The sequence below is a fragment of the Miniopterus schreibersii genome (genome assembly GCF_964146895.1).
Source record: "Miniopterus schreibersii genome assembly, chromosome: 1".
NCBI lineage: Eukaryota > Metazoa > Chordata > Mammalia > Chiroptera > Miniopteridae > Miniopterus > Miniopterus schreibersii.
In genome coordinates, this window is record NC_138101.1 from 163,866,337 (window position 1) to 163,878,722 (window position 12,386).

At 52.7% G+C, this 12,386-nt stretch overlaps 1 protein-coding gene across 3 annotated transcripts in view; it reads right to left on the minus strand.

Moving 5' to 3' along the window:
- The window catches only part of ITGA11 (integrin subunit alpha 11), a 117,437-nt gene that overhangs the window by 20,739 nt on the left and 84,312 nt on the right, over positions 1-12,386 (minus strand). For all 3 annotated transcript variants that reach the window (XM_081124049.1, XM_081124048.1, XM_081124050.1), the window contains 7 exons: positions 11,786-11,934; positions 8,527-8,667; positions 8,070-8,273; positions 7,233-7,363; positions 4,123-4,289; positions 2,669-2,811; positions 1,100-1,210 (listed from right to left, as the gene is read on the minus strand). In XM_081124049.1, the coding sequence (XP_080980175.1) occupies positions 1,100-1,210; positions 2,669-2,811; positions 4,123-4,289; positions 7,233-7,363; positions 8,070-8,273; positions 8,527-8,667; positions 11,786-11,934 (1,046 nt within the window). The remainder of the gene's footprint in view (positions 1-1,099; positions 1,211-2,668; positions 2,812-4,122; positions 4,290-7,232; positions 7,364-8,069; positions 8,274-8,526; positions 8,668-11,785; positions 11,935-12,386) is intronic.

Genomic DNA, 12,386 nt, shown 5'->3' on the forward strand with positions numbered 1-12,386 from the left:
GTGCTCGCTCAGTCGTGTGCTGTCATGGCTTCGGAATTACTGTGATGGGCAAAACATGGAAGGCCTAGTGCACCCAGCTCTTTCCCTCCCCTGGCTTTGCCAGTCCAGGTTTCTCCCTCTCCTAGCTGCGTTTTCAGGCAGCCTCTCTTATGCGTTTGTGACTCAATCAGGAGGAAAGGGGGAAGGTGTGAAGGTTGAGGACTGGGGGTGGAGTGTGGGAGGTCTGGGAGGGGAGATGGCGGAGCGGCTGGGGGGTGATAGGGGTGAATGGGAGCAAAGGGGGTTTTCAGAAGTGTTATTGTTGGAGAAACACATGCAAGAAAGTGAGTGTCTGAACTTTGGTTTGCCGGCTGGATTCTACAGTAATTCCCAGAGACATTCTCAGAGACGGGACCTCAAAGGTCATGGGCTTGAAAGCTTGGTGGCATATTTTAGAGTTGTTTCCTAAATCCTGAGGGCTCAGGTCTGAGGTACTCTGCTTACCACATTTTGCCTGCTCTCCCGGCACAGCTCTCACAGAACTGATACCGGCTGACATTCCTTCGAGGGATGTATAAGCAGAGGGAGATGCAGGGAGCATCTACTGTCAGATTTCAGAGCATTCTGATGCCCCTCAAGCCAGGGATTAGAAACTGTGGTTGAGGGTGGGGCCAGAGCCAAGGATGAGGCTAAAGCCACCTATTGTGGTGGGAAGATTGTCTGTTAGTCAGTCAGTCAGTCAGTCAGTCAGTCAGTCAACAAACAGCAGACCGGCTCTCCCAGGCCTCCAGTATTCTCATCTGTAAATGAGGCAGGCGATTGAGCTCTAAGGCCCCTCTGGTCCTGTGACTCACTCAATGCTCACCCTGTGCTCGGATTTGGGGGAACCTCCAACAGAATGCCTGGTCCCAACCCTCAAAAAATTGTTCAGCATAGGTCACAGGGAGGAAGGAAGGAGCATGCTGTGGGTCTGCAGGCAGGAGGTGGGAGGGTGTGCTAGGGGAAGAACTCCTCTGTAGCTGTCACATCAGGTCTGGGCTTTTGGGAGGAGGTGGTGCCTGGGGGCGCTGGGCCTGCACCAGAGTTGTATGTCCCGTGTGTCCCGTGTGCCAGGACGTACCGAGACTCTGAGGGTAGTGGGCCAGTCGTTGTCAAGCATGGGGCCCTGGTCGGGGTCCTCCAAGGAATATTCCACCGAGAAGGTCACTGGCTTCACGTAGTCAGCGGTGTCCTGTGAGGGAGAAGGTGAGGACGGGGTGAGGGCAGAGGGAACATCTGTTTCTGGGCCAGGACTTTGTCAGGAGGGCAACACCCTGTGGGCCCTCAGCATGAGTCCAGGATAGATGAGCTGCCCGTGGGGGTTGGAGGTTCCTGGTTGGGGCTGCCGCTGGGGAGTGTGCCCCTTGGAAAGGACCCTGGGTTTGGCGTATGGCAACCTGGCTGCTTGGGTGTCTCACCAAGCTCTTGCTAATCCTTCAAGGCCAGGCACCCAACTCCCAACACCTCAGCCTCCAGGAAGCCTGGCAGCACCCACCCCCACATCCTGTCCAGATCTGTCACTGCCATTTCCACGTGGCATTCAAACTCCTATTGTGTGTCGGCCTTCCTCCCTCAGGAGCCTTTTAGCACAAGCCTAGCACTGTGATGGGGCTTAATGAATGTGTTAAACCCGTGAATGAACAAATGTGACCAAAATAGGGGTAATTCAGGTTGGTCTATGTATAGATGGTAAGAGGGGATGCTTAGAATTGCCTAAAAAATTGCCCCAAGGGAACCCAGATCTTGACATGACATGGGTGGCTTCTTTGTATTAAGGTAGTGCTCTCAAACTTGAGCTTGTAGCCCAATCCCTGGGGTGGGGTGGGGAGGGCTATTAAAACACTGAGTCCCACCCGAGAGTTTCTGATTCAGTAGGTCTGGGATGGGGTTTGAAAAGGTGCTTTTCTAACAAGTTCCCAGGTGACGGGGATGCTGCTGGTGCTGGGACCACACTTTGAGACCCAGTGCACCTGTGCATCAGAGGAGGCCCCCCTATTAGCAGAGCGAGGACTTCTCACCCCCGCGAGCTTTGCTGATTTTGCCCATTGCATCCTGGGGCCAGGGGATCTGAGTGTCCCCTGCTTGTGTCCCTGAGGCTGCAGTCGTGGCCTGGGTACTTGGAGTTTCTGGGTGAGGTGAACTTCTCATCCGCTTCCTTCTCCACTAAATGGGGCCCCAGGCCCCCAGGGTTCTCCCTCTCTGCCAGGCTGGCCTCTCTCGGCACCTCCCAGCTTGTCCACACCACCCACCTGCCTTGCCTGGTCTTGGTTTTTAGTTGCCTGCTTACTCTTTTCTCAAGCCGTGGGCCTGCTGGCTGACCCTGCTCTTGCTGCTGGACCTCACTGGGCGCCCCCTCCCTCCTCACATTTCATCCCTGCTAAAGAAGCGGTGGGCGCTTGAGAGCTGGGGAAGGAGGAATTTCGGAGGAGGGTACTGTCAGGGGGTAGGTAGTGTGTCCCAATGGCCTATTCTCTGGGGTCTAAGTATGGGGTGGCCATGGTCCAGGACACTGCCCACTGGCTGGCCTCCTGAGGTCTGCTGGCACTAGCTGAGCTCTCTGCCTCTCCCATGGCAGCAGCCCTGCAGCTCTGTGGCCCCTTCCTATAGGAACTTGGGTTCTGCTAGTGGGTTTGCGGGGTGTCAGGCTCACCAGGACATGGAAGCTGATCCGGTCACAGTGTTCCTGGCCGGAGGAGAGCAGGACAGCTCTGTTTGTGTATCGGTCCCCACCCTCATCCAGGTGGGCTCGTGGCGTGTACCGCCTCTCATCCATGGTGGCATTGTACCTGATACCTGGAGAAGGGAGAGGGCAAGACCATGAAGGTGAAGCTACATTTCCACCCAAGATGGTTTGCCTCTGGAAAGTCAGCCTCCTCCAGGAAGCCCTCCAGGCTGTCCAGGAAAGAGCTGCTCCTTTTCCCTCAGGAGACCCAGTGTGGGTGGGAAACTCCCATGTAGAGAGCAAGCGATGCAGTGAGAAAGGAGAAAAGAAAGGGCCTGAAGAAAAGAGAGAGGCAGAGGAGGAGGAAGGGGGATGGGGCTGACAACGAAGGGAAGAGGAAGAAATGGAGGAAGAATGCGGTATAAGAGAAGACAGAACATGAGGTCAGGGTGATGCCCCTTTGAGCCCCTCCTAGAGTCAACGCATGTTCCCACCTCTCCCCTTTCCTTTCCACAGCTCTCATCCTTGGCTCTGGGATCCCAGCATGTCTGCTTCAGAGCCCCTGCAGGTGGCAGGTCCCATCACCCTCGGGAGGGCTGGCCAGCTCCCACCAGCTTCCCACCAATACCTCAAACGGAAGGCTCTGCTCTGGGGTTGAAGCCTAGAGCCTCCCCTCCTTCAGCCAGGCTGATCTTTCGCTGATGCCAAGAAGGCTCAGTCCTTTCTCCCGTAACCCTGCCAGTCCTACCTTTCTCCTTTCATAGGCAGAAGTTGAGAGAAGGGCACACCACCAGGCCTGACTTTATTCTCATCTTTCCCCCTGACACCTGTTTCTTCTTTGCCTGGTTGGCCCTGATCCTGGGCTGAGGAGCTCTCTGTAGTTCCCATTTCCTGCACTGGCTTGGTCTCAGAACCTGTAGCTGTCACTTCCTAGGGCTGCCTGGGCCCAAGGCTGCCATGAGCAGGTATCTGACCCCAGCCTTGGCTGGAAGGGAAGTGATGGACCCTCAGAAGCAAACTGCACTGCTACGGACTCACACCTATTCTGAGCAGCGCCCACCGCTACCAGGGTCTTCACCCGCCTGATCCCCTGATTTCCAGCTCCCCTCCCGGGCCTGACTCTTGCTCTGCACAGAGGCTGACCTCAGGGCTTTCACACCCCGGTTTACTCCACTGCTTCCAGTCCTCTGTTCTGATCCAAACTACACCCCAACTACTTCCTTCTTCCCTTGTCCTTTCCTTTGGTCACCTCTGCACACTGCCATCCTTGCCCTGGCATGACATCTCTTCTCTGTCCCTTGGAATTAGAGCATCCAATGGGCACCTAGCAGTCATCAAAGTGGCTCCAGGTGTGACCTGACACAGCACCCATTTCAGTGAAAGCTCAGTTTTGAAACAGAGCAATCCCAAAGTCCACAGAGGAGAGGGAGGGCCTGGCTTACCGACTGTCGCTGTTTGGAAATAGGGAGCCAGGAAGACGGGTGTGAAGCAGAGGAAGGCAGCCAGGCAGGTGGCGTCTCTGCCACTGCGTTTGCAGTCCCTGTGGAAGATGTTGATCTTGGACGGCTCAAAGTAGAGGCTGGCGTTGATCTGAACCACCGGGCGAGACCTGGAGAAGAAGGGCAGGTAGCTGGGGTAGGGTGGGCCCAAGATGGCCCTGCTGTGACCTGGGGGACATGTGGAGAGCCAGATGGAAGTGGAATCTGAAGAACCACCACTGGGGCGTGGGGGTGAGGCAGGGCGTGGGGATGGGGGCAGAGAAGGGCCCCAGTTGTTGAAGAATTGGGCAAAATGTGATGAGGGGTGGGCTCAGCGACCTCCCTGGCCCTGGAGGCAGCCCTTCATTGTTTTCCTTCCTGTGGACCATACTGACTTTCTCTGGCCTCCTCACCACTTTTAGATCAGTGGTTCCCAGCCCTGGATAAACATTAGAATAATCTGGAGAGCCTAAAAAATCCTGGTGCCCAAGTTGCACTCCAGGTAGAATTAAATCAGAATCCCATCAACATGTCTTAAAGCAGTGCTTCTTTATTTTAATACACTGGCACATCTCTGGGGATCTGTAAAGACGCAGATCTGATCTGATAGGTGGGCACAGACGCCACATTTCTAGCAAGCTCTACAATGATGCTGCCGCCCATGGCCCCTGGACCAGACTTTGAAGGGGTGGTGTTAAAGCTCCCAGGGGAGTCCAGTGTGCAGCCACAGGAGGGAACCGCTCCCTGTACTAGAGATTCCACACCCATCCCCCCGACACTACCCATCCAGGCAGCCAAGGAAAGGCAAACTTACTCTTCTATTGGTCTAAGTCAAACCTATTCAGGGAAAGACATGTATTGCCTTTCTAAACCATACATTCATATAAAAAGAAATAAGGGTGGTGTGATTTAGATGTTCAGAGTTTCAGTGTTAAGGTCTGCTCTTTAGCATAAGGGGGGAGGTGCTTCCTTCTCTTGCTCTGGAGTGAAAAGGGTGGATTTGAGTCTTGGCTCTGCTGGTTTCTCCCAGGACCCTGGGCAGGTCACCTGACCTCTCCCATGGGAATTGTAAGAATCAGTGTAGGTAAGTGAGACAGTGTAGAATGTGCAGAGTAAACATAATAGCTTATATCAGTGGTGCTCAAACTCACCTACTCATTGGAGATAAACACCTGGGGAGTCTTTAAAAACTATTGTGGTTGGGCAAAGCCTAGGCAGTGAGAATTTTAAAAGCTCCCCAGGTAATCCTAATGGGCAGTCAGTCCCATGTGAGATCCATGAGATTGGACCATAAAGTCTCCCTAATTTGCTCCACCCACAAGTTCATCACTACTCAGGCAGCCCCTCCCTGGAGATCTCAGAAGCCAGAACTTGATCCAGTCCTTGCTGCGGGACCGGTTCTGCTGGTGTGTATGCTCAAGCCTATTTGGCTTCCTGTAAACGACTTAGTTTATGTGTTACCCTAAGGACCCGCTAGGCCACGTCTACACCTCACCCTGCGTCTTGGTCACCTGTCTTACTTCCTGACTGGAACCAACATAGTTAATAGCTTTACCACCCAAGCTGCCACCACCAAAGACCTAAGAGCCCCCACGTTTGGAGCAGACCTGCAAAGAGAGCCAGGCCATGCGCCAGTACACAGCAGTACCCACAGAGACCCTGCTCCCTCTGCTGCTGAGAGGGCCAGGGGCACCACCTGGGAGTGTGGGCCACGGCAAGTGGGGGACATGAGGAGCCCGCGGTTACCCTGCACCCCTCCCTCCCCTTGATGGGCTGTTGCAGGAAGCAGAGGTTGTATTCCCCCTCCGGGGAGACAGTGAGCAAGGAGCTGTGCCAACCACAGGCTGCCAGCTGGGGCTGGTTCAGCAACCTCCTGCTTGTTTCCTTTCGCCCTCAGGTCTGCTTCTGGGACTGAAGCCCTCCCCCCCTAAAAGCATTAGCACATAGGCTTTAGCTGTTTTCTAGAAAACCAAGGCTAAGACAAGATTTAATATTCTTGAGGCCCACGAGCATATCTTCTCCCTGTGAAGTCACAGTGCAGCCCTGTTTAATGCCTTTTATACGTTGTATGAAAAAATGTGATCGCATTTATAGCACATTATATGTAGGAGGGAAAAAGCTGAAAAGAGATAGGCCAAAATGTTAATAGTGGTAACGTTAAGGTGATGAGACTCTTGAGAGATTTCTTTACTTTACAAATTTTCTCTAAGTTATTATATTTATGATGAAAAATATCCCATCAACATATATGAAAAAATGTTCAAATTAAAAAAATTTTTTTTTGGTTCAAAAAGTAGAGAACACATCTCATGGTAAAATATATGGGCTTTCAGAAAGCTCCCCCCCCTTTTTATTATTTATTTATGTATTTATTTATTATTTTAAAAACATATCTTTATTGATTTCAGAGAGAGGAAAGGAAGGGGAAGAGAGAGAGATAGAAACATCAATGATGAGAGAGTCATTGATTGGCTGCCTAGCCCCAACCCGGGCATGTGCCCTGACCGGGAATCGAACCCCAATCTCCTGGATCCTAGGTTGATGCTCAACTGCTGAGCCACGCGCAGCCGGGCTCCCCCTCTTTTTTTAAAAAAGCAATAGACTATTGCTAGAGAGAGACCCTGTGTGTAGACAGATGACAAATATCTAGTGTTGGTGCAGAAATGAGGCCCTGGAAAAGGAGACCAGAAGTTCACCCGAGGGGCTTTGGAGGAAAGCAGTCTCTGTAGTAGATGTACATTCTTTCACACTAGCGGAGAATGGAGATCTGTGCCTTTAAGTAGCTTTAAAGGCTGAAGATGAAGAAATGCCTAAGTAGCCAGAACTTTTGGATAAACTCTAAGAGGGCCTTTTTGACACTAAATGCTCGAAAATCTTAGAACTGCATTGAGAAGAGGGATTGGGACTTCAAAATAGCTTAGTCATTCCATGCAAAGGAGATTTGTAATCATGATGGGGTAAGAGCAGGGTGAGTTTGGCTGACAGTGATTAAAGACAAGGGACATATCTTTTAAACCCTGTATCCATTGTGACTCTCAGGAGAGCCAAGAGTCAAGAAAAGCAAAGGAACCAACCACAAAATCACAGCGTTGCCAAGGGCGCCCACCGCCAGGTCCACAAGCCCATCCTCGTTGAGGTCCAGTTGCCCGTGGAGGCTGCAGCCAAAATACTGGAGGCCAGGAGCCAGCTCTGAGGCGGCGATTCTCTAGGGAGCGAGAAGAAAAAGCTGGGACTGGACACTGTTAGAACAGGGCGGGGCAGGGCCACCCTACAGGGTAAATACAAATGGGAACCCTGGCGGGAGCCTGTTTGAAACCATCAGGATGCTTCTCCAGCCCAAAGCTATCTCCTCTCCTGGTCTGTGCTTGCACCTGAAATTCCTTCCATTAAGTCATACTTTCAGACTCCTGAAAGTATTGTGCCTGAAGAGTTCCCCATTAAGTGTAAATACATGTTACCTGGCAGGTACCCATTAGTATCTCTAATCGTGGTATATTAGACTATCTTACTAGTGACATATTAAGCAAAGATAATGACCCTGAAGGATGGGCCCCTAATGGGTCCCTTTTGAGGTGAGCAAGGTGTTCAGCATGAAGCATTTCTGGAGAAGAGCGAGCCCAGGTAGGAATTGTTCACTGTGGGCAAGGGCACGAACACATGGGGAGGGGCTGAGGATCGGGTCCCTGGGACTTTGTTGTCGTGGAGATAAAGTCAAACAGGGAGAGGGTGCCCACAGGGGTGATGTGGAAATTCCCAAAGCAAAATGTACCCATTTCACAATCCTGACACAAGGCAAGCAGAGCTAGGAGACTGGAATTCCTTCCTAGTGAGGACACAGAAGACCATCCTGAACCAATGACTGAGCAGGAGCCATTAGGACTCTAGGTCCCGGCTCCATGCATTGGCGCTACCTGCTTTGGCGTCTTCTGGAGGCTGCCTTGGAAGCCGTGGAAGATGTAGACGGCCCCTTGGTGGTTGTCCTCCAGAGGGGCCCCCACCACCACGTCGTTGTAGGAATCCTGATTGAGGTCGCGCACTGAGACGATGGAGGACCCGAATCGGGCGTTCTGGTAACTCTGGGAATCCTTCAGTGTCCCGTTAAAAACAAACTGGTTCTGGAAAACCAGGGGCAGAAAAAGACCTGATCAGGGGCACTAGGCAAGGGCCTCGGGGTCATGATCCCCTCTGGCCTGCAGCACCCCCTCTCTGGCTACAGAAGCCCAACCACAGAGGAGCTTCCTGGCCTCTCTGGCCTGGCACAGCAGGCGGGTGCTGGCCTCTCTCGTGACCCAGTTTCCCTCGTGGATACCAGAGCGAAGGCAGGGGCCAGGTGGCCCTGGGAGGCTGCCAGCCCCCACCCAGCAGTACCTGTCTCAGGTTGTAGACGTACACCCTGCCTCGCTCTCGGCCCTCGCTGAAGAACATGGGTGCGCCCACCAGCAGGACATCGGTCACACCGTCGTCGTCGATGTCCACCGAGGTGATCTCACTCCCGTAATAAGAGCCTATCTGCGGCACAGGGAGGGGAGAGGCAGTGCTGCTGGGCCCAAGGATGGCCTTTGACTCGGAATTTTGGGTGAGCAGAGGAGAAGATCCTCCCCTTCTCACTCCTCTCTCCTGCCCCGCCCGTGGAGTTGACTTGCCCTGTCAGTTTGTTCTTCCTTCTACTCTTTATCCCTTGTTATCCATCTCCACCCCCACTCTTCTTTCCATTGTTCAATTTTATCAATTGCCATTTGTTATGTTTGTAATTGAAACATTATAATGGCAAAAATAAGCAAAATAAAAAAAGGTATAAAGAAGAAAATAAAAGTCGCCCATTGTTCAAACATCCAACTACTATGAACGTTTTCGTGTATTTTCTTCTGGTCTGTTTTCTCTAGAGGGTGCGCCTTGTTTCTGTGTGTGTGTATATGTTTTTATTTTTTCCATACTATATATATATAGTTTACATACTGATGGATCATGAGCATTTATTAATTTTTTTCTACTACACAATCATTGGTGATTCTATAATATTTAAAATGATGCATGTGCCAAATGAGCTTAATCAGTCCTCTGTTGTTGAACATTTAGGTTGTTCCCATTTTTAATGTCACAAATAACTCTGGGATTAGCACCGTATGTGGTGAATTACAATCTCTTTTCAGCATTTGAGCATTCACTGTGTTCCTCTCCCACACTGGGTGCCAAGTTCCCCACCTCAGTGAGGGTGCTGTCCACCCACTCAGTCAGGGTCCTCCCTGGCTCCACCCTTTACCCTCTCCCACCTGCAGTCTCCCAGCAAGTGCCAACTTGTTTGCCAAACATGGCCCAAATCCATCTATTTCCCTCCTCTGCTGCTTCTTCTCCAGGTCAGGTACCATCCAAAGTGCCTCCCTGCCTCCAGGCCAGCTCCTCCAGCCCACCCCCACGGGCAACCAGAGTGGCCTCTAGTCCCTGACCATGTTGCTTCCTTGCTTTTGGGAAAAAGTCCAGACTCTCCAGTGTGACCCTGCTGGACATGCTTCCCTCCCTACCCCCCAAGCCTGCAGTTCCCACGTCTGGCTCCCATAACCCCTCCTGCTGCATCCAGTGATTTCTCTTCTCCAAAAGCCCCAGGCCCTGGCTGGGTTCCAGGCTTCCCTCTGCACACACTATTTTCTTGCCCGCACTCTTCTCCTCTCCTCCCTCCCCGTGAGTGTCTACCATCCCTCAGGTCACTTCCTGTTAGAAGCATCTCTGCCCTTCCCACTCCACTCCCCACAGTGGGTGCCCCTTCTGGATGCTCCCCTGGCCTCTCCTCCTCCTACCAGCAGCTGCTCCCTCCACAGGTGCCTCCTGAGGGTGGGCACTGTGCCTGCTGAGTTCCCTCCAGGCCTGGGAGCCATGCCTGGCACACAGGAGGCACTCAGTAAATGTTTATTGAGTCAGTGGGTCACCCAGGAAAGGGAAGGAGCCTTTCCCCGGGACAGGCCCTGTGTGATATACTTTACAGCCTTGGACTAGCACATGTGAGCCTCATGCTTCCTAAAGAGAGATCATCTTACAGGAAAAGAACTGAAGCTGAGAGTTTGAGTTGCTGCTGGCTCAAGGTCAGAAGGCTGGTCATGGCCAACCTGGGCTGGAACTCGGGTCTGTCTGACACCTGAGCCCATGACTTTCTCTCCCCCAGGCATCTCCTGGCTTAGGGTGCTTTCAGAGAAAATCTATCCTAAAGCATGAACAGCTCTTAACTGAGGAGGAAGATAAAAATACAGAAGAGAGGAAAACACGGGCAGGGGAGGGAAGAGATGTGCTTGCCTAAAGTAATTAAAAGGCAGACAGAGAAAAAATAAGGAAGGAGGGAGGGAGACATCTGTCTAAATATGTGGCCTCAGCTATGTGGGTCATGGCCGTTTAGAATTCACTTAATTTAGCTGCCTTCAGCACTGCGGTTTCTCCTTGGGATGTTGGAGGTGGGACTGGGCAGTAAAAATGTCATAAATTCATCAGCAAGTTCCCTCCAGCTCTCAAGGTCTAGCCTTGGGTTCCCAAAAGAGCCGGCCCTGGGGAAAATGTGGGTGGGGAGGGCAGGGGCTGGGGGGCAGAGCCCTTGAGATTGTAAGAGGAATGGTGGGATGATGGCTCCTATTGCTGGAGGCCCAGTGAGGAGATTGTCCTCATGGTGACAGGCCAAGGGCAGTAGAAAATACAGGAGACAGGGCTGTTCCCAGGCTCTGTAGAGCTGAGGGTGAGCTGAGAATGAGAGTAAGGACCTGGACAGGGAGGGCCCAGCCTAGGCCCAGGGAGCCATGGATGCTGGATGCTGCCAATCAGGGGGGCCAAGGCCTGACTTTGGGGTTGTTGGAGGTCAGGAGGTGGCACAATGCAGAGAACCCTACCAAGAGTCTTGGATTCTGAACTTGACCCAGCCGTGAACCCACTCAATGACCATGGAAAAGCTATGTTGCTTCTCAGGACCACAGTCTTCCTCAGCTATTGAAATGACCTGGATCAGAACCCTATTTTCTGATCTTTTCACCACCAATGACTCTTCTCACAGCTTCCCATTTGTATTTGTGATCATCCAACACGAGGCTCTCAGCAGCACGGTCTGGTTGCCACCACATCCCAGGCGGGCAGCGGTGTTGGCTGCCGTGTCATTCAGCATTGTTAACATTCCAGGAAAATGAGAGAAGTTGGCGTCTTGACGAACCCATGGGGCCTCGAGTGGGTGGATGCACAACTCCTCCTACTCCTGGCAGCATGAAGGTGGCCTGAAGAACATGACCACCCCTCAGGGCACCTAGGGACCCTGGCAGCCCAGGCTGGGAAGCCACAGTCTAGATGCTGCCTCTAGCCCTGAACTCTAGATATGACCAGGAAGAAGCTGGCCATCAGGGGCAGTGGTCCATGAAAGGGAGGCAAGCAAATTCCCCAGCTTCTCCTGCTGCAGCAGGACCAGGACCTGGCTTTCTGGGGATGGGACAGTCCAGATTCAAGGCTGGTGTGAAGGAGATGTATGTCCCCCAACCAGGAAGGATGTTTGTGGGTCTGGGTACTATCCTACTGAGAGGGAAGAGATGAGCTCCAGAGACCCCTCCAGCCCAGCCTTTCCCATTTGTCCAGCCCCCTCTGTCCACCCCCCAAACTCCCTTTTTGTTACCTGCTCACCCCGCAGGGCCTGGTGGATGGTGAGACTCCGGTTGTTGTGCATGGTGAACAGGATGGCTTTGCCTGTGTGGTTGAACCGGGGGGCTCCAGCCACGTATACCCGGCCCTGCCTGGAGGACACGACTGATGTGACTGTGTACCCTGCCACAGAAGGAAACAGGCTGGTCCTGGGCCCCACATGCTGGGCAGGCCTTGCCAGGGCCCCATGATTGGCTCAGCTGTGTGGCGGACAGGCCAGTGCAGGGAGTGCATTCAGGGCAGGCCGGGCAAATGCCATAATGCAGGGCAGTCAATCCCACCCCGCTGGAGGAAATAAAGGAAGCCAGGTGGGGCCACTAAAGGCGTAGCTGACCTGGAATGTGCAGCCCCTTCCTTCACCTGCAGGAGGAGGGAGAAGGGTGAACCCTGGCCACAGTTCATTTTATATTAGGCAGGCTTGGTTTTTGATCCCCACTAATTGTCTCTCTGGGACCAAAAGTGTCCTCTTCATTACCATAAACCCCTGCTAAGGGGCTCATGAAAACTAGTGTTGTCTGTGTAGGTGTAAGGATCTCAGGGATTCTTGCAGTCCGAAGCTTTGCGACTCAAAGGAG